This window comes from Zonotrichia albicollis, chromosome 1, assembly GCF_047830755.1.
Source record: "Zonotrichia albicollis isolate bZonAlb1 chromosome 1, bZonAlb1.hap1, whole genome shotgun sequence".
NCBI classification, from domain to species: domain Eukaryota; kingdom Metazoa; phylum Chordata; class Aves; order Passeriformes; family Passerellidae; genus Zonotrichia; species Zonotrichia albicollis.
In genome coordinates, this window is record NC_133819.1 from 117,811,687 (window position 1) to 117,833,695 (window position 22,009).

At 40.9% G+C, this 22,009-nt stretch overlaps 1 protein-coding gene across 1 annotated transcript in view; it reads left to right on the forward strand.

Annotated features, from left to right (window-relative positions):
• The first annotated feature begins 260 nt into the window (after positions 1-260).
• The window catches only part of RAB2A (RAB2A, member RAS oncogene family), a 43,581-nt gene continuing 21,832 nt past the window's right edge, over positions 261-22,009 (forward strand). Inside the window, exons 1-3 of the mRNA XM_005479328.4 lie at positions 261-656; positions 12,710-12,781; positions 16,183-16,250. Coding sequence (XP_005479385.1) covers positions 611-656; positions 12,710-12,781; positions 16,183-16,250 — 186 coding nt within the window. The 5' untranslated portion in view covers positions 261-610. The remainder of the gene's footprint in view (positions 657-12,709; positions 12,782-16,182; positions 16,251-22,009) is intronic.

Sequence of the window (22,009 nt, forward strand, 5' to 3'; positions counted from 1 at the left end):
AGTCACGGTCCCTGGTAAAAGAAAGACTGGATGTGGCACTCAGTGCCCCGGTCTAGTTGACACGGTGGTGTTTGGTCACGGGTAAGGCTCTGTGACCCCAGAGATCTTTCCCAGCTCGATGGGTTCTGCACTCAGGGATGGCATCTCCCCAAAGCCCCCGGCCCGGAGCCGCCGCCACCGCCCTCAGTCCCGCGGGGCGGGGTCCGAGGCTCCGCCCTGCGTGCGGCGGGAGGCGGCCTCGCGCCTCAGCATTTCCGGGTCGGAGGCGGGGCGGCGCGAGGGGGCGGGTGCTGACGTCGCCGGAGGGTCCGGGGGCCGCTCGGCGCCTGCTTATTGTTCTCGCCGCCGCCGCCGCGTTCCGGCTTTCCCGGCGCTTGCGGGGCCGCGGTGGGAGGGAGCGAGGGAGGGCGGACAGCAGGACCGGGCGAGCAGAGCCCCTCCGCCAGCGGCGGCGCGGGGGCGGAGGTAGGAGGGAGCGAGCGGGCGGAGGCGCCGCCCGGGGGCCGTTAACCCGTTTCCGCCTCTCCGCAGCGCGAGCCCGGGCGGCGAGCGCGCGCGTCACGCCGGAGCGAGAGCGGGACAGCCCGGGAGCGGCAGCCCGGGAGCGGCCATGGCCTACGCGTACCTCTTCAAGTACATCATAATCGGAGACACAGGTGGGTGAGCCCGGCCCGGGCCGCGCCGGAGCGGGGCCGCAGACGGAGAGGAAGGCCCGGCTCCCCGCGCCCATTTCCGCAGTGTTGGCAGTGCCGCCGACGTGGTGGCTCCGCGCGAGGAAGAGGCGGTGTCTCCCCCCCGCCTCTGCACCGGGCCCCGCCCGCGGCCTCGGCCTTGTCTCCCGACGGCCTTGGACCGCTGGCGGCCGCCTCCGGGCCTGGCGGACGGGCCGCGGGCAGCTCGGGCTGTGTCACGGCCTTGGCTGTGGCGGCAGAGCGGGCCCGCCGAGAGGGAGAAGGCGCTGTCACAGCGAAACCTAGACCTGGGTAGTGCCCGTGGTTTGCAGCCTTGTGGTAGCGAGGCCGCACTCCTCCCCGCAGTTTTGTGATGAGTTTCTGTCTCATTGCTGCGAGTTACCTTCAGTCGGGCTGCAAGGATGCTCTTTCCAGTCTCGGCTGGAGCTGCTGTAACAAACTGTGTGAAGACACGCTGTCAAAGCAGAATTAAAAACACTGGCTCTTCCAGTCTAATTTGTAGGGACCTCTTTTTTATGTGTATGTATGTATACACGCCACTGCTTTTCCAAGTGTTTCATGTCACTTTTTAAAAACATATTGACTCATAGAATATCAGGGGATTGGACTGGGGCTTAAAGATGATCTAGTCACAACCCCCCAGTATGGGCAGGAACAGCTCCCACTAGATCATATTGCTCAAGGCCCCATGCAACCTAGCCTTGAACATTTCTCAAAAACTTGCTTTGTTCTGTTTGTTACTGGCTGCTGTGTGACAAATAATAGTGCTTACAAATGCTGTTGGCAGAGCCATGTGCTGATAGGAATTGCTGCTTGAGTCCCCTTTGCCAATATGTTTTATGCTTCTTCGGCCTAGTATGGATGGGAGTAGCATACTTTGATCAAACTATTGTCAGGACAAGGTAGCTAACTTAGTTAACCATTGTGCCCGTGTATTGTGTGTTTTCCTTGTTGTTTTCCTCATACCTGTCTAAATGCCTTCTCTAATAAGTTTGATGACACACCTGTTTTTTTAGGTGCTATTCTGAGGGTGCCTCCATACTTCATAGCTACGAACCAAATTATCTGTTGGTGGAGTATAATTATACATTATAGTTGCATTACACATGAGGTTGTTAGGTACACAGGGTGCAACTACTATGTGACTTTTATCTGCTTTTTAAATGTACATTTAAACTCTGAAAGCTTTTTTAGGCTTCTGCAGTAGCAGATGTAATACAGGTGAATTGTTAGAAATGTATCACAGCTATAATGACCATGTTGGAAGCCTTAGGCTGTAGATGATAAGTGAAAATTCTGATTTTTGTGGAGTGTTCACTTGAGTGACAGTTCATCAAGCCAGGACAGGACAACAGGATATTACCTGTGCAAATTCAGGAGAAGGAAGAAGAGGTTTGTCAGGCTGGGGTGATGCAAGATGGTAGTGCACAGTTCAGAATGACAGTTCAGAACAGGTAGCCAATTCTGGTGCATCTCTAAAAACTGTAGTCACTAAAGTGGTAGATAGCAGCTTACAGTTGCTTTGGTATATTGATTGTATACTGATTAAATTTTTACAAAGAAATATCCTTAGTGTAATTGTCTGTACTGCACTCTTGAATTTGAGTTGCTTGAAATGTGAAATACAGAATGGATGTGTCATTTCTGAAGTTGTTGCAGCTGCTTAAGAGACAAATATCAGAAGACTAAGAGACAGGAAACACAGAGAGGAAGACAGCTCACAGTTTTGCTGTTGGCTTTTTGGTTTGTTTTTTTTTTTTTAATTCTTGTGGCTTGTATTCTTGAGTTGCTACAGGAAGCTAATTAAAGCTACTGCAATGATTATTTTTGAAGTGAATTGAATATGTCAGTAGTGGTAAGTTGGTTTTGCTTTTATTTAGATCTCCTGTGAGCCTTTTAAGTATTCCAATAGAGCAAGTACTGAAGAGCCAATTTATGTTGTGCAGTTGCCAAGATGGTGGTGATAGTCTGGGTATTACTGCTCTTCCTCAGATGAAGGCCATTGAACTCAAAGTTCTGACAGTGGAAATTAAGAGTGGATGGTGACTGTCCTCTTCAGTTCCCATGGTGGGTTCCCACAGTGTGCCAGCCAGAGAAGATATGGCCTTGCAGACCATGTAGATTTAATAGCAATCAAGAAATTTGCTTCTGGTATTTGATTTAGAGTCTTTGGAAATGCCTCAGCTGCCTGGTGACTCAGCAGTTAGTTGTAAACAAACTGTAGGAGAAAACTAAGAGACTCAGCTGAGGACTGATGTTAACATTTAGCTCCTCTTTCAGCACTGAAAAACAAAGAAGGTTGTGCCATCCATAAGCAAACCAACAAAACCCCCCTGGAGTTACACAAGACACCTCTGTGTGGTGTCTTGAATTGTGATTCCACATGCTTTCATTTGCTTAAACACAGGAATTCAGGATGATCTCAGTCTCTTAAAATGACAGCCACAGAGACTGACTGTGCAAGAGCTGTCTTGTGCTCAACAGTTCTTGTCCCTTTGCATTCCCTGTTTCATTGGTCATTGTCATTCACTGACTTCTTTCTCTGGTACTTCAGGCATGATAGCTTTATGAACATGGAATTGCTCCTAATCTGGTTCTTAACTGAGTTTTTTAATATATAAAAATGGCATTCTGTATAATTGGAACTGGTTTAGGATCTAGTTAGTTTTCTGTTATGGGAGAGACGTGAAATGTCATAGTTGTATTCCAGGTGCTAAAAAACATTGCCATAAATGTGTGTAGTTTTTACATTGTAGCAGTGGGGCCATAGCTGTGGAGTTTGAAGAGAAAAATACAAGTACTATGTAATACTGACTACTGTGAGAGTTTACCAGGAAAAAAATCCTCTGATCTGGCTATTTCCAAAGCATTGTAGGAGTTTGCAAATGAATTTAGAAGCATGAGTGGTGCATGCTGCATAGGGCTGTACCTCTGAGATCTTTGCCTTTATGGTTGATGGTCTTTGATTTTGATTGGTGTCTTCATCCACTCTTCCCTATACATCCACCTTTGGCCACCAGTTGAAGTTGAGATGATTTTTGATCTGAGCTAGGTTAAATCCTATTGGCCTGTGAGAATTGTCTGTTTGTGCAGTTGGTGACTGAAAGTCTGTCATTTTTTTCTTTTAGTTTTTTTCTATGTAATGGTAAAATCTTTATTTATATATTTGTTAGCAGCAGTGTACCATGTGGTAATAAACTGGGAATGATAACAAGTTTTCTGTGAAGATGACAGCTGGAATATTTTTTTCAGAATAATACACATTAATCAGAATTTTCTTATATTAGAGTGTGTTTGCTAGATTCCAACAGAGAATGCTCCTAAACTTTAGGATACCTCAAGTACTGGTTTTGCAATAGTCAGATTTCTTGCCACCAGCATAACTTGTCATTTTCAGTCTATCTCAACGTCTTTTTATGATCAGTGTTGCTGCATTTTCCATGAGCAAGTCCACCTGCTTTTCTTAAATGTGTTACTGCAGCTACTCTCTGAGCTTTTTGCATAATGGACTTTCACTCACCTTTCAATTTCAGCAGGCAGTTGCTGCTCCTAGACCAAGAGTGTCTCTAAGTTACTCCTATTAGGAGGAGATGATGAAAGAAAATATAGTTGCTTGGTGATCTAATTCTCACTCTCTAGAGTAAAGTAAGCTGTCTAGTCAACCATTTCACTTGTCTAGGAGACTTTCAAATGTTGAAATTAAGCAATCAAATTTATTTCCAATCTTCTTTGTGAAATACTTCTAATGTCTTTGCTCTTTGCTCTGGAACAGCAGCTGTTAGTAGCTAGTTATGTGTATGATTAGAGTCTTTTGCCCTTATTTTCTGTAAGTATGTAGTAGTACTTCTTGGCTAAACTGGTTTTCATCTCACCAGAGCTGATGTTAATATCCTGCAATAGCTCGAGAACTTGTTTGTGCTGAAAACCAGAGTACTGGTCTGTACTACTTATGTCTTGCTTTGAGACCCTTTCAATTATGCTTTAATCCCAAAAGAACAGATATTAGGTATTGTATAAGAACATCCTCTTAGCCTCTTAGAAGTTAACTAGAATTAACAAACTATATGTCTGTACAAAAGGTTTCATGAGGCTGCTGAAACAAGTGGCTGTGTGCACACTTGTACTAATTCTTAACACTTATTTCTTTAAAAGAAACCACAGACACCTTGCCACTCAAAAACATCTAACCCAACCCCACCTCCAATTTCATCTAAAACCATGTTATTATGAATGGCTGGCAGTTTCTAACTTCATTCTCATGCAGAAAATGAAGTTTTTTTATAGACTCAAATGTAGCTTAATTTTATTTGGAAATAATTTTTAATTACCTTTAAAACATATAGTTAGCAGTGGAGCAGTGCCATACAAACTGCAATATGGTAAAGCTGAACAGCTCCTTTAACTTTATATGCCTGTGCTAATTGTTAGTAGAAAGGAAAACTTTGCATCATTGGCTTTGAATATGCTATTGAAAATGTTTAAGTGTTGATGCTAAATCAGCTTTAAAAGAGCCATTTTTATTACTTTTCCTGAAATTACATAGGCAGCATGAAGGATTTTAGAGGTTGTTTTTCTTCTGTTCTTGTCCATGCTTACATTTGTGTGTGAGCTCCCTTTGCTCCATACGTGACAGTTCGGAATGTTTTCATTTGTCCTTCCAATAAATTTAAATGAAGCTTTCCTGCTTGATGGTAGAGTCCTGACTAAAACATAGCTGACTGAGAAGAGGTTAGGAAAAATCCTTAGGTTTTTTTTTCATTTTTTTTTCAAAAAAATGAACCGCTTTAGGTTCATGCCTTGTTATGCCTAGGCCCATGAAAAGGTAATACTGCACTTTTCAGGGTTTGATAAAGCTGCTGTGGTTAAAAAGGGAGGAGAGAGGGAATGAATGGCAGCCTGTGATAAGAAAAGGGCTTATGAAACATCTGGAAGCTCTGCAGATTGCTGGAAAGAACTAAAAGTATCTCATAAACCAGGTTAAAGGTATATATCTTGTGACATTTGTAATGTGTGATTACCCGGTTAAAATCGAAGTTAGTTTTAAAATCTGGGTTCTTAGATGTATCATCTAGATAATCATCTATTTTTATATATAATGTGTGTATATATATAATAATCATATATATAATCTTGCTCATTATTTGAAGCTGTGTTACCCTATTCTTAAGATTTATTTTTGTCTGTTTTTCTAAAGGAAGGTAAGAAAGCAAGAAGCTTGTTGCAGCTCGGTTGTTTTTGTGGCACTGGTTTCATGGACAGCCAAGCTGACACAGTTGGTTACATGTGAAAGAAGTTCTTGCTCCCCTTACCTTGTGGTGACTTTGGTAGTCTGCCATGATCTGGATCCAGCCACTAATGCAATAGAAAACTACCTTCTTTTTAGGTTAGCTTTTCACTTAGTGGTCTTGTGGTTGTGCTTTCCACAGTCTGGAGTACTTTCAAGGAAGAAAATTGGATCTAGGAAGATTAGTGAGAGCAAGATATCAAAGGGAAGTAGGTCTTCATCTCTGTGTGTGGTGGACTGATTGATCACCATCAAGAACAAGAAAAACAGTTCTGTGAGACGGTTGAATTAATCCAGGGTTTATCTGCTGCCAAAACGAGCAGACCTTGTTACCACTTCTTGTCTCAACTATGAGCTCTGCTGCCTCTTAGCTCTCAGCATCACTGCTTGTGTGATCCTTCAAAGGCCAGCTCAGCTCATGAAGATGATTTGAAAAACAAAACTAAACAAATAGTAGGTACACTTAAAAGAGTGCAAGAGCCCTTTTGGGTAAGGAGGTGGAGATGTGTGGGAAGGAGTGTGTCTACTCACCAGACACAGCAGGCAGATTGACATAGGAGATTTTCTTTAGCATTCAGTTTTTATTCTATGGTTGAGAGGACTACTACTGCAGTTCTTTTCCTCTGTCACCTTTCTGGGGCTATACTGGTGCTTAGGGGAGCAAGTAAGGAAACTCAACCTCCCCCTACCCTCTTTTTTGACACATTATTAGTTTTGAACCAGGTCAGCTTTTCAAGACAAACATCAGTGGAAGGAACACTGAAGAGTTTTGTCTACAGGTAAGAAAAGCCTGGAAGTTCTCCTCATATTCAGTAGTACACACCTGACTCTGCAGCCAGTAACTGAACTTTCTTTGCCCTATTCACTGGGAATCAAGAAAGGGAGAAGGAAGCAAATCAGCTCTCTTAGCCAAAAACTTGCTCAGCTGTACCATCACCTGTGCTGTGGTTGCTGAGCTGCTTTTTTTTTTCTTAAGTGCTGAGTGCAGCCTATTACTGAAAAGAAGAACCATTCCCTTTGCTGTAGCCCTAGTCTCATGCACATACTGGTGTTTTGGATGAGTGTAGTACTGTCCTGGATTCATTTCTTGGTGTAGCTTGTTGCATATGAGTGACAAGGGTAGCTTTACTGCTGAGCCCTGAAATAAAGACAAGTATCTAAGGGAGTGCTGTGTTGAAGCTGGGCCAAAGTAGACAACAACAAACTTCTGGCAATGCCTTGTCTAAGGAAACTGACTGCAGAGTTGCACCCAGATTAACAGGAAGCTGTTAAGGGAGGTAAAGGAATTTAGAGAATCAACTCAGTCTGCTGGATCAGAATTTAGAGCTGGAGGGTAAAATTGCTGTAGCACAAGTTCTACTCCCATCATTGTTTAAGTGCTAGGAAGCAATGGAGGGATCCTAAAACAGGCACTTGCAAAGAAGCAAGCTGCCTTCCCTCTGAGCACATAATCCATTGTTTTCATTTGTTCCTAAGCAAGAGCTTTTGTTTACTGTGGTTGTTGAAGGGTATCCAAGCTCTCTCATATGAAAACACTAGATTTTTTTCCTGGGGTGGTTTATCTGAAGCTATATTAAAATAATTGTGGCAGTAAAATGGAGAATGGGTTAATAAATAACTGAATTTATCCCTTTTGCATTGTGCAATTGACTGTCATCAGGATGTTCTCAGCTACTTCTCGCAGTGTGTGCCTCATGTCAGGTGTAATATTTACAGTGCTAAGTGAACAACATACCTGGTAAGCAGCCACTGTGTTCTTAGAGTTAACTGGTGTAGTTACTTTAAACCACCTGCATGCCATAGAATTAGCTGCCTGCAGCTGTTAACTGATCTTTGCTGCATCTGTTCATGTCACAAGGTGGTAAACTACTCAGGCATTCATATACAGCTCCTGTTTGTGATACATGCTCCTGTCTACGATAGGGGAGTTAGCTCAAGCCCTGGAAGTGATTTGGACTACAAACTGTTTTCATAAGAACTTTTGTGATACGAACATGCAGTATCTGAAAACCATAAAATTAAAATGAAACCTCTAGTTCAGCCAACAGCAGTCAACTTTGAGATGGGATTTTTTGTTGGAAGCTTCTGAACCAGCAAGAATGGCATTAAAAAGAAACTAGTTATTTCTTTGCTTTCTCTGTGTGAGCCCATCAGCCTGCAGTCTGCTCCTAAAAGGACTGCTATGGAGGAGTCACTAGAAGTGCAGTCATCTTGTGCCAGTCTGAGACAGAGCCTGCATCAAAGGGGCTGTGCTTGTCTGTCGTCTTCACTCTGCTGAGGCTGGTGTTCGTAGGCTCAATTCAACTGACTTGGTCACCAGCCTTAGAAGGAGAAGAAATATCAGATTGCCACTTGAGAACTAGTGCTGGAATACGTAATAAAATGTCGTTTTGTTCATTAGATTTTGAAATGTTGAAATGCTCCAACATTTGTAAGATTTGTGCAGGAATATTGGATTGGTTTAAGGTTTTATCCATTGAAACTGAAATTGCTTTGCAAGGTCAATGGCAAAAGCTATCTCTGGTGTGACTTGCAGGGTTTTTTTTAAGTGAGGCAGTGATTATGTTCTCCAGTGGGGCAGTTTTATGTAATTGGTGATATAAAAGTTATCTGTGTATATGAGCACTGTTCACAGAATCACCTAGGTTGGAAAAGACCTTTGAGATCATTAAGTCCAGCCTATGACCTAACCTAACACCTCCTTATCAACTAAATCATGGCACTGAGTCCTGCGTCCAGTCTTTTTTTCAGCACATCCAGGGATTGTGACTCCACCACCTCCCTGGGCAGACAATTCCATTGCCCAATCACTCAGTGAAGAATTTTTTTCAGATGTCTAACCTGACCTTCCCCTGATGCAGCTTAAGACTGTGTCCTCTTATTCTGTCAATGGTTGCCTAGAGAAAGAGACCAACCCCCACCTGACTACAATCACCTTTCAGGGAATTGTAGAGAGTGATAAGGTCTCTCCTATTTCCAGGCTAAACACCCTCAGGTTCCTCAGTTGTTCCTCACAGGGTTTGTGTTCCCAGCCCCTCACCAGCCTCGTTGCCTCCTCTGGATGTGCTCAAGCCTCTCAATGTCCTTCCCAAACTGAGGGACCCAGAACTGGACACAGCACTCCTGGTGTGGCCTCACCAGTGCCAAGTACAGGGGCAGAATGACCTCCCTGCTCCTGCTGGGCACACTGTTCCTGATGCAGGCCAGGCTGCCCTTGGCCTTCTTGGCCCCCAGGGCACACTGCTGGCTCCTGTTCAACCAGCTCTTGACCAGCACCCCCAGGTCCCTTTCTGCCTGGGCACTGTCCAGCCACACTGTCCCCAGCCTATAATGCTGTAGGGGGTTTTGTGGCCAAAATGCTGGACTCAGCACTTGGACTTGTTAAACTTCATCTTATTGGACTCTGCCCATCCATCCAACCATTCCAAGTCCCTCTGCAGAGCCCTCCTACCCTCCAACAGATTGGCATGTGCTCCCAGCTTAGTGTCTTCTGCAGATTTACTGATGGCGGACTCATCCCCTCATCCAGATCATCAATGAAGATAATAAACAGGACTGGCTGCACACTGATCTCTGGGGACACCACTAATGACTGGCCACAGCACTGTTCACCACCACTCTCTGGGCCCATGCAGCCAGTGGCTGACCCACTGAAGAGAGCATCTGTCAAAGCTGTATCCTACCAGATTTTCCAGGAGGATTTTCCAGGGAGACAGTGTCAAAGGCCTTGCTGAAATCCAGATAGACAACATCTATGGCCTTTCCCAGATCCACCAGGTGGGTCACCTGGTCATAGAAGGAGATCAGGTTGATCAAGCACAACCTGCCCCTCCTAAATCCATGCTGGTTGGGTCTGATCTCCCGGCCATCCTGTAAGTGCTGTGTGGCACTCAGGATGATCTGTTCCATAATCTCTGGGTACTGAGGTCAGACTGACTGGCCTGTAGTTTCCTAGATCCTCCTTTCCAGCCCTTCCTGTGGATGGGCATCACACTGGCCAGCTTGCGGTCATCTAGGACCTCCCAGCTGAGCTGGGACTGATGGTAAATGACAGCACCTTCACAAGCTCACGTGCCAGCTCCCTCCTCACCAGATGGATCCCATCTGCTCCCATAGATCTGTGAGCATCTTAGTGGCTCAGCAGGTCTTTAACCGCTTTGTTCTGAATAACAGAGGGGCTCTTCTGCTCCCTGTCACCATCTAGCCCAGGAGGACAGTTGTCCTGAGGACAGCCTGTCTTTCTGTTGAAAACTGAGGCAAAGAAAGTGTTAAGTACTCTTCCTTTTCCTCATCTTTAGTTACTAAATTCCCTCTCGCATCTGGTAGAGAATAGAGGTTGTTCTTCCCCATTTGCCATTGGTGTGTTCATAAAAATATTTTTTATTGTCCTTTAGAGAAGTGGCCACATTGAGGTCTATCTGGACTTTTGCCTCTCTAATTTTTTTTCCTACATGCCCTAGCAATTCCCTTAAGCATTTCCAGAGATACCTGACCCTCCTTCCAAAAGTGATGCATCCTCTTTTTCTTCCTTAGTTCCTTCAAGAGCTCTTTACTCATCCAGGCTGGTCATTTTCCTTGTTGGCTCATCTTTCAGCACATAGGGACAGTCTGTTCCTGTGCCTTCAAGACTTCTGTTTTGAAGCATGCCCGTCTTTCCTGGACTCCTTTCTTTTTAAAGGCTGCTTCCCAAGGAACTCTCTGAATAAGTCTCTTGAATAGGCCAGAATCTGGAAGTCCAGTGTGGAAGTTTTATTGATGCTCCTCCTTGTTTCACCAAATATTGAAAATTCTGTAATTTCACAATCACTGTGCTCCAGATGGCCTCCAGCCACCACATCTCCCACCAGTCCATCGCTGTTTGCAAACAGCAAATCTGGTGTAGTCCCTCCCCTGCTAGGCTCGCTCACCAGCTGTGACAAGAGCTGTTCTCTGAGTAGAATTATTAATATTTTAAAATTTTGTGCAGTTTTGTGTTCTGTCCCTACAGCTCCCATATTCTGCCTTTCTGTTTCTTTTTTACCTGCAGTTCTTTCCCCCACTCCTCCTCAACTTCTCTTATGTTAACAAATTTTTTACAGACAGAATCTATACCTGCTTCAAAGCTACTTTTGTTCTGACAGCTTGCCATCATAAGCCAGAAAGCTAAAGAAAATAAATCTAGTAAGGCAGATGCTGCAAATTTTGCCTTGGACTACAGTTCCATGCCACTCTGTTATTGATCTGCTGTCTGCTGCATTTCTTTTCCCTCATTTGAACTAACCCTTAGGCTTGTCTGACCCTGCATTAAGCCATTTCTGTTTGCTTTGTCACTCCTCAGATTAGCATGCTAACCCAGCAGATGGCTGAAATTGCTTCAGAACTCATCTAAGCTTTGTGGAGAAATGGACTGGAGCATACTGTAGGACAGGGTAGAGACAGCAACTGGCTTAGGCTGTTGGAATTGCTGCCTTGTTTGGGATATTAATCTGAGTGCCATCAGTTGGCCACAATCATTTTGTGACAAAACTAAATGCAGGTTTCCTGTTTCTGTTAGATTTGGTTGAAACTGGCTACTGGTCTTAGAATTAAAGTCCAAACTAAAATATGTGGTGATTATATTTCTGTAGGCTTTGTTTCCTTATTAAACCATACTTTAAAAACTTTGCTGAATTTGGTACTAGAAAGGCCAGTGTCACTATATGCAAACTTCTGGTATGTGTATCTTTTGTCAGTAGTGTGGCTCTTTTCCTTATCTCTTTGTTTTGCTATCTTTTATTACTAGATATGTCTCTTATGATGAGTTGTTGCTGACCTCTACTGTGTGGCTAGAATAGCTTTATCTTGCTGGACAGATAAAACAAAGTACAGCAGGAACTTGGATGCTACAGTATAGTATGTTATGTGATAATAGCTCAGAGTTTAAACCAAATATATTGCTGTCAAATTTTAAGGGCTGAAAAGATGAAGTTTGACTGCACAGACCAGGAAGAATAACCCCTCCAAGTAAAAGAAGGAAAAAATAACTGTAAAAAGTAGCATATTTACAAATCTAGGTAGTTTGAGTACTCTTGCTGACTGCATTAACTTCTGCTTTTCTGTGCTTTCACATACAGAAGAACTTGCCCATTTGCTGACCAGTGTCCATGTAATGGGAAATAGTTATGATGATTTCTGACACGAGTTGTGTGAGGGGGTCGGTGTTTGTGTTACCTGTCTGACTTTTCCTGGAGTACTTTTTGCCTGTGGGGGACCAGTGGGCAGCAGCTTACAGTGGCTGTGAGCAGCCACAGACATGCTGTGGTTACCTCAGTGGATAAACACAGAGATAGATGGGAGGCTGATGCTATTGAGGAAATAGTTAGCTTGGAAAAAAGCTGAAAGTACTGAAGGAGAAACAGATAAAGGGTTGTGAGGAGTAGCAAGCCCTGTAGTTATTGAGGAGAGAGAATGTAAAATGGTACTTTGAAGGTCTGTGCGAAAACTTGTTTTCCACTTAATTTTAAAGCAGAACTACTTTTTCAAAAGAATAATTATTTTTTGTTCAATTTTTGAAAATAACTGCTTTGACTATAATGTTTCTAGAACTTTTAAAGCTGTAATTAAAAAGTTTCATACACTTAATAGTATGAGTTCTAATACCTTCAGTTCCAGTAATTAATTTTAAGCAATGTGTAATACTTCCTTAAATTAATTTCTATTGGTCATTTACTGACTTTTTTAAAAATTTAACACTTATTTCTTTTCTTTCTTTTAGGTGTTGGGAAATCATGTTTATTGTTACAGTTCACAGACAAGCGGTTTCAACCAGTCCACGATCTCACTATTGGTAGGTCCTTTTTGTGCTGCCCATTATTAGTCGTTAAGTGGTTGGGGTACCTCAGCATGCATTTATGAGTTTGTTGTGCTGCAGAAGTGCAGGATTTGTGCTGTATTAAGGTGGCAGTGAATCTCTAGCTAATGAGCATTTTTTAGCTCATAAAGTCAGTTTGGGGTTTTTTATTGGGAGGGTGCAGGCTGAAACAATTTAAAAAGTTCATAGCTGCAGTATCTAAACTCTCTTCAGAAAAGCAGGCACGGAAGAAATGTACAAGCTTGAAATGCGCTGATGGTGATGGAAGTGGCATTTTTGCAGTCGGGAACGTAAAGTACCCTAGCCACAAAACCTTGAAGACAAGTTAGAGATAAACTGTAGCAAAGTTACCCTTAAAAGTGAATAAAAAAATTTATTTGGGGAAACTGACTTTTAATAGAGGACTGAAGTGTGAATGTATTTGCTTTTGGAAAGGATAGGGATTTTCTTTTCCAACTCTTCAACTGGATGTGGACCATTTGTGTTTGGTGTGATTTGATACCAGGGGAGTGAATACACATTGACACATTGCCTCTGATCTAACTACAGTAAATAATACCAACTTTTATTTATCTTTCCACACAAAATAAGAGGAATCGTGTAGTAGTAAATTCTAGGGCAGATTTAGTCTGCAGATCAGTTTTGATGTTAAGCATAACAGATGCTAGTCTCAGAGGAGGTTACAGAACCTTTCAACTTGTTCCTGTTCTTTCAAGGAATCTATCAGCTTTAATCATGAGCCTTGCACAAAATGTATCCTAGTCTCTATTTTTAGTTTGTGCCCTGGAGTAGGTAGGCTTCCTATGTTTGGGAGTACTGAAATAGCTCCTTGAAATATAAACAGATTTTCTTCATGTAACAGAATGTATCAAGGGGCTTGATTATGAATTCTCTTTCTCTTGACAGTCCTTCCACACCTTGTGTGTGCCTGTTGTATAGTTCAATTTCTTTGGCTAACATGAGTTTTTGAATATTTGTGAGGTCTTGGCAGCAGATAGGCTGACTGAACAAAGAGCCTGAGTACTTTAGGGAGGCATGACTTATTATCATACTTTCTTCTTTAGGCCTGCCAAATATATGACACCTTATATATCACTCATGCATTTGGCAGCCCTGTCACCTCAGACTGATAGGCACTGGGGAACAGCTTCACCTCAGCAGGGTGGTTGTAGTGCCAGTTCCTTGCTTGGCATTCTGTTAGCTGAAATCTGGGAGCAGGGCAGAAATTGAAGCCAGTAAGATGAGGCGGTGAACCTGGAAGCAACATAGTGAGGAATGTAGTAATAGAACCTGGGAAGCTGCTTGAAAAGGAGGGAAGAAGGATTTTAGCTTTTATATTTTTCATGTATTTGTAATCCTGCAATTCTTTAGTATAACTAAAGTGCATATAGAGTGTTAGCTACTGTTTTCAAATTTTGGTCAGACAAAACAGTTCCTCTCTAGGTCTGGAAATCAAAGACACCTTACTGTCTCAGGCCCTGAAAACGTAAACAGAAGTGATTTGGGGAGGGGAGCAAACTTGGGGTAAACCAGTTCATTACCTGACTCTGTAATTGGAAAATTAGCCCCCAATATGCATATGGCCCAAACCTACAAAAGTATGAAAACCCATGACTGGTCATCCGTTTTTGGGTGTAGCCCCTTGTGGGGGAGGGAGGCCTTTATTTGCCCTAAATGTACCTGAAGGCCCTTCAATAAATATAACTGCTTTTTATTCCCCTTGGTTTTGTCTGGCCTCTGTTTTTAAGTCGTCCCTAAGGGCATTGGAAGAGGCTGGAAATGCCTCCTTAACTGTGAGGGCATGTGTGTATTTTGGCCAGGTTCTCCCAATTACCCAAACAGATTTGGAAAGACAAATAAAGAACATGGGTTGAAAGTCATATGAATGCCCCTGTGGGGGAGATGGAGTGGGTTGAGTTTAACTAATAAATGCCCGAATGGTTGTATTAAAAGTCCTGAAAATGTGTTGATTAAATAAATCATTGTAAACATTGTAGCTGTTTTGCCCACTGCCTGTAGGACATGCCCTTATTATAAACATGGTCAGCTTCTATTCATTCCTTGAGAACAAGCTTGCTGTCAAACTGTTTGTGTTTTTTCAAATTCAGTATTTTTTCCTGGCATGTATTTTGATAAAATAAGATAAATATAGTTTTCATTTTTATGGGGTTGTTTGCAGAAACTAAACATTTAAGATGATCACTGAGTTTAAATCAGCAGCTCTATAGTCACATTTTGAGATCAGGTAAAACCTTCAGTGTTTACATGTGTAGTAGTGCAAGGACCTTCCCCTGGCTCTGCAGTCAACTTCAGGAAGAGCAGTGTCATTCACCTGCTTCCTCCTTGCTGCCTCTCCACCTCCATTATTTCGATTTCTTTGCATACAGTTGCTGCAAATTATTTGGTTGCTGAAGAGCACAATGGTCTTTGGCCAATGGCTTTTATTTGGCTGCAATATGCTGTTGGGGAACTCTGCCCCTTTCCCCAAAAGTCATTCCACAGGAAGCAGCACTGCACCCTCAAATATTCTAAACAAGCTCTTGAAAAGACATTTGGAATATTTCAACTCAGGGCTGCATAATTGAATGTCTTGGGTCCACGTCTAGACAGTGACCGATTTTAGCGAAACTTCAGCTAGCAGATTTTTTTTTTTTTTAATAATGGTTATAGATTAATGGAAGCACAATAGTATTTAAATATGTCCACTATCTCTAGCCATTTGTTAGATTTTAACTGCTGCATGAATGGCCTCAGTTCATACATGACTTTGTTTATGGTCTCAAGTGCTTTTAAAATGGTATAGAAGGTTGAATTTTTTACTGAAGAAGTTACTTTTGTCTATTTGGAACACACGTTTTTCCCCTCAGTTATAGAACTTGATCTTTAACTAGCTAGAATTTGGGATTTTTTTTTTCATAAAGACAGGTGAATTTTAACTAATACACTAATAAAATTTATCTTGTCAAAGGTGTCTTTGTATGCTCCCTTAATAGATCATTTTATTGATAAGGAATGGTAGGTTGAATTTCTTCTAAACTGGCCTCAGCAATCTGTCATTGGTAGAGTGTTAAAATAACTGTGACTATTCAATTTCCTGTTTACATTTGAAGGGGTGTGTTTCTCCCTCTAATCTAGAGCTACCAAGTGCTTTGGAAACCTTTGTTGGAAATACATCCCAGACACTTGGACAGTAACAGTTACCTTTCTTCTAGAAAGCTTTTTCAAGCTGCTGGAAAATTGGCTAAAAGCAGGTTGTGAAAGACAGTATTTTCCTACAACATTGACTGAATTTAAACTTCTGCTCTTGCTTTTGTAGTAGTTGACATTCTTCTTTCTGCTATGTGCTAATAATGTAATGTTTTGTAAAATCTATTCAGGTGTAGAATTTGGGGCTCGAATGATCACTATTGATGGAAAACAGATAAAGCTTCAGATATGGGATACAGTAAGTAATCATAAAAATTGTTTAAACATTTTGCTCCACTAACTTTTCACTTTTCCTTTATTCTGGCTAAGCTCTCTATCATCAGCATTCATAGACTATGTACTTTGTCTTGCAGCTTTCTTTGGTGTCTATGAAGTTAAAAATTTGCTAATATATCCTTTTCTTGTTGTGATGTATTGTTTGGCATTTGCACTGTAACTTCCTCAAGCTTTGTCAGATTTATAAGACTGGAATTCATACTGCCTCACTATTTGGCTTAAGTCTTCTATATTACCAAGAATTTCCATTTCTCTAAACAATCTTTCTTTGTGCATACATGCAAGATTTGGTAAAGACAAAATCCTGTTGTGAAATTGTGATGTGTGTGCTACCTTTAATCAAGAGTTCTCTAGAGGACATGTTTACATTTCCAAGGTAGAAGAAAACACATGGCTCACTTTTCATAGAAGACTTAAAAACACAAGTTCAAGACAGTAAATATTTCAATCAAGAAGGGACTGGTAAATGCTCTAAGTTTCAAAACACCTTCCAAAATTCAGACTTTGACTTTTGAGGTTAAGAACATATATTGGCTATTCTTGTGTTGTCAGTCGCTTTACTGTAAAGCAGTCAGCATCACTGTCTGCACTTGTGATGAAGCAAGTTTAAGATGCTCATACTGGTAGCTATATCTTTTAAATGTATTTGACTGTTCCCTAAGAGTTGCCTGTTTCCTTTTCTAAAAGCCTTTTAGGATACCTTTAGAAACTGACAGGACGGGTACATGATCCCTAGACTCATGTATGTGCTTTTTGTGGTACAGCAAATCAGTGGAGGGACATACATTCATATACACATGCCTACATATGTGCATGTGTTTATAAAAATGTAAATAAACGTAATATTTCAGTGAACTTCATAGGAAAGATCTTACTTATTTTACAGCTTCTTTACTTGAAAAGGCATCTGGCACCTGTGCCTTGTTGGAAGTTCTAAGAAAAAGGCATAGAAAGATACAGCTAGCTTACTTTGGGCTTTTTCTACTCTGGGCATTTTTACGATTATAGTTGTGGATTGCAGACTACCAAGGTGGCTGAATATTTTTAAGTTCAAAAAACAAGTTAATGTCTGCATATAACAGCTTTATAATCAAACCCTTAGTATATAGTGTGACCATGTGACTACATACCTATATAGGTCCTTGTTTTCTAAAATTGGAGCAGATTGTCCGTAGGCAAAAGTACTAATTTTGCTACTGGCTTTGGAACTGATTCTGTTAATCTCCTTAGATAACGAATGAAGTTCAGCTGTGTTTCAGCAGATCATGCCTTTCCTGGTGCCTCTGACTCAGTGGCTCTTTGCAGTCTGGTTGTTGTTTTGAATGCATGCAAATTGTCCAGCCAAAATGGCAACCTAAGTGCTTTTGACTATAATTTATATATTTTATTTGAGCAGGGAGTTTTCTGGCTAGCTTCTTAAGTATATCATACATAAATTAAAATTATTAATTGAAAGCTTTCATACACTGAGTAGGCTGTATGCTGATGTACTTAATAATTTATAAATTCTATGCAGTGAATGATAGTATACTGCACTTAGTTAAAAGTTTAACTGTATGTAATACGATTTTTAAAACAGGATATTTCTGTTCTAATCCAGTCTTGGTTTGTCAGAATATCTGAATTCCAATGTATCATTTCTGATCTTGGGTACAAAGATGCTGAAGGAATAGCAAAAATACGAAACATGATGAGGTAATTCTTAAGAAATATTTTACTTATGAGTGTTAAGGTACACAAATGTCCATAATGACTAAGATTACTGTGTTCTATCTGCATTGAGCATTTTTTGGTTTTCAGTTAGCCAAAACTGGTAGGTGTTACTAATGCTATCTCTGTATTTATTAAGCTGTAACAACTTCTGTTTGGTGAGAGAAGGTTCATTTTACACCTGTTACTAAGGAAACACATGAACTATTTATGGTTTTGGTTGGTGCTTACTGAGTCACAGCACTAGCCCTTCTCTTATTTGGTGCTAGCCTTGTACATCTGCTTTCAATCCATCACTGAACAGGATGAATCCTGAGCAGAGGCATAAGTGGAGAACTTGTTAAAATTTGTTTGGATTGCTTAACAATGAATTCACTTGCTTAAGAGAATCAAACTCTAGAATTCAGGTTTTTCTGGCCAGATGTTTCTGTGCAACACTGCTCATTTTGTGTTGTCTTTAGCAGATCACTGCAGCCCCAAGGAAAGCCCTGTTATAGTAATGGGAACACATGGAAGCTGCAGCATACCTCACTGCAGGAGTATGTTGCACCTTACAGGGACAGCTGAAGCTAACACTGTTGCATGTCTGTGAGATCCATTTGTGTGTCCTTGTATGATAGCTCAATAATATTTTACTTTTTCACTATCATCCTAGTTTGAATTAGGAGCATGTTACAGGAGTTAATTCTATTTACTGCAGTCTGTTTTCCATGTGGGAGTACACAAACTGAATTCCTTTTGAATGAGGCCGGACTGGAAGATATGCTTAAGGAATGCATGTATGTCTGTTAGAAATTGTAGTCCAGTATTTGGTCCTGTGAGCTGGTAGTCTAGTAAAACTAGTCTGATGCAAAAGCACACCTAGCCCCAACCCCCTCCTCCCCCAAAAAACCCCAATCAAAAATCTACATTCCGTGAAAGATACTCAGTGTGGCCTTTGCATTCTTAATGTTCTGTGTAGCAGTCTCAGCTCTACTGCTGTTCATGTCTGCACAAGCAAATAGTGTCCTGTTGTTCTCTCCCAGCTGCAGGCTGTTCTGGATCTCCCCAGTGCTGGGCTCTGCAAGCTTGCTGCTGTGTGTGCTGTGGCACGCCCAGGTGTTTAGCTCTGTGAGTCTTTGGGTTTCACTATTCCTTTTCAGTGTTTTTAGGTCTGTAAAGATGAGATGTTGGACCAAATTGTTTGTTTGTGTGTCTTTAGATTATTTCTTCTCTTGCATCTTTAGTCTTAGTAATGGCTTCAGTAGCTGGACAGACTGAGAAATACTTTTGTCCAAACTGCTTAGTTGGTAATTGCCTGTTATGATAAGTTGAGCAACTCTTTTGTGGAAGTGTGGTGTTTGAGCTAGTGTCAGCTGCACACGTAACTTTTAGAGAACTAAAAGTGGTTTTACAGCAGCTAGTAAGGATTAAAATTACCGTTCTGGAAGCTGTTAAGCTTTTTGAGTGTAAATAAGCTGTGTAGGTAAGTTTGGTTGTCTTGTGGCAGCAGCATAACACTAAGAAATATTAAAATTGCTTCTCCTCAGAAAAAGTTCGTTGTTGTAGAGAGATAACTGTGCTTGTTACCAGGCTGAGTCAGTGGCCTTGGTTTTGTTGTTGAGGGGGATCTTCTGTATTGCATTGACTGTTACTAACAAGTCATTGTTGATGAGAAAAAATAAGCAGTAATTGAAAGAGGATATTCTGTCAGACACTGCAGTAAGAGAGATCCGTGATGACACTAAGTAATGCTCATGTTCTCTAAATTGGTATGAATACTGACTTTTCCTGTGTACTTGAATACTATATTTTTAATATCTATTTCAGCTTTATTTCATGGAAATTCATTATTTAAAAACATTAATTCATATAGCACCTTAGTCCTGCTTAGACTAAATATCTGAAATAATTGGTTTTTATAAACCAATTTCATGTTATTTCTTGATTTCCATATGAGTGTACTTTCTAATTTAATTTATAGCATTTTCTAGTAGTTGAGAGCTTTCATAAAAAAGCATGTTTGTGGAAGACTGGAGGCATAATTGTTAAAGGCATATTTCCCTTTCAGATATTCTGAATATACTAATTCTTCTTGGAAATTAAGTTATTTTTCTTGTGTTTGCAATTGGTTTGGATCTATTAGAACCAAATAAAGTTCTCTTCATTCATTAAATGAATATTCATCCTCGTGTCTCTGACAATTGCTAGGATATAGGGTTCACCCCCAGGAGCCCTTTACTGTTAACTTCATGATGTTTCCTACTTGCTTTAGTAGTCAGAGCATACTCATATGTTTGTGGCAGTTGATGTATCCTTTTACTACATTTTTACTGGTTTGACTTTAACCATGGTACTTGTGTGCATATTGCTGCATCTCATGGCCCTCTGTTACACTACTGCTGTGAAGTTGCAGGAAGAACTTCGAGAGAATCTGCTTTAGTTTCTGAACCTAGTCTGATCATCAGTCACAGACTGTGTTTGCCTGGTGGGAGGATTAACTTATTTCTGGATCCATGGATTGAAGGGTGAGGCAGGGAGATCTGTCTAATAGTTATTCCTGTTTGTTTCATACAACCATCATCTAAGCTTCAGTGCCAGTAGCTTAAGCTACTCTTCACACCCATGATGTCACTTTAGGAAGCTGAGGCAACTTGATATGCTTTCTAGCTTAGTGTTCATAAACCTTTGTCATGCTTAAATGTATTTGGTTATTGAAATACTATAGTATTGGCATGTTATTTTCTGAATTGTTTTTTGATTTCTTGGCAGTTTATCCATGCTTTCTGCAATAATTACAGGATTTCTACAAGAGCAAGCTCTTGCTTAGGATAAGGCCTTAAATGGGAAGTGCATAAATCACTTTTTTGCCCAGGAAAACTCCTATTTTAGTGAGGGTTGCTACTTAAAACCTAAAGGTTTCAAATACAGTTTCTTCCAAGTTGTAAATGTATTTCTGATAATGGAAGGCTAAAGCTTTGTTTCTGTGATATGTTGGGAATTGCTTTGGCTATATAAGTGACATTTATTCAACACCAGCAGAAGCAGATGTACAAGTTACCTGTATTTAGACATATGAACAGTTTGATCCTTAGAGATCCTTAGTCCTCTTGAAATTTCAGTTCTTACTGCATGCTGACAGGGTTATTCTCAAGTAACATGTAACTTGACTAAAGCTATCACATAAATTCTGAGACTTTTATATATTATGATAGACTCTTCTTCATAAATATTTTTAGTTCTGTTTTTGTTTGGGAATCTCTTTGCTGTAACAGCAGGGGTTGTTTTTTTATTTTTACACTGCCTCTGTGTCTATTTCTCCTACATGCTAGTAAATCACCTTAAAATTCTTTGATTTTATGGATTGGAGACATGACTGCAAGAAAGATTAATGCATTTGTATAAACAAGTTGACATATGACTTAGAGGCTGTTAATGTATTTATAACTACCAAAACTATATTTAAAGGTATGTATTGCTCCTCTTTCTTTCTGGAACATTTTATTCCAGGGATCAACTTTGTGGAGTAGTTCCCAGCTGGCAGCTGTCACAGGTGGTGTGACACTTGTGAGTTGGTTATTTCTTAGATGTCTTTTTAGTCTTCTTTGTAATGTAGAAAAGTGTAAACATGTAAGTAATAATTCCCAACATCAATGAAATGTTCTGTCCCCAGTTTTGAGCATGCTGCACGTGTATATCTTCTGAGAGTGAGGGAATCTAAAGCCACTAGCTAGGTGTGTTGTAGTTCTCATATTGTATGTGGATGTGTACTATAACATTCCCTGCTAGTAAAATCTATTGGCCAGCTTGGATGCTGAAGGCCTGCTGGGATGTTCTCAGATAACTTGGTCCTTGAAGAAACTTTACGAGTTTTTCAGCCTTGAGAATGGAGAATTCAGCAAAATTAATGAACTGTTTTCTAGGGAGATAGACTGTTGTGGGTGCTATTTTTTTAGCTACTTTCTTGTCATGCATTATGGCTCTTTTTATTTTTCCCCTTACTTTATAGATTCAAAAATGTGCAGTTTAGGC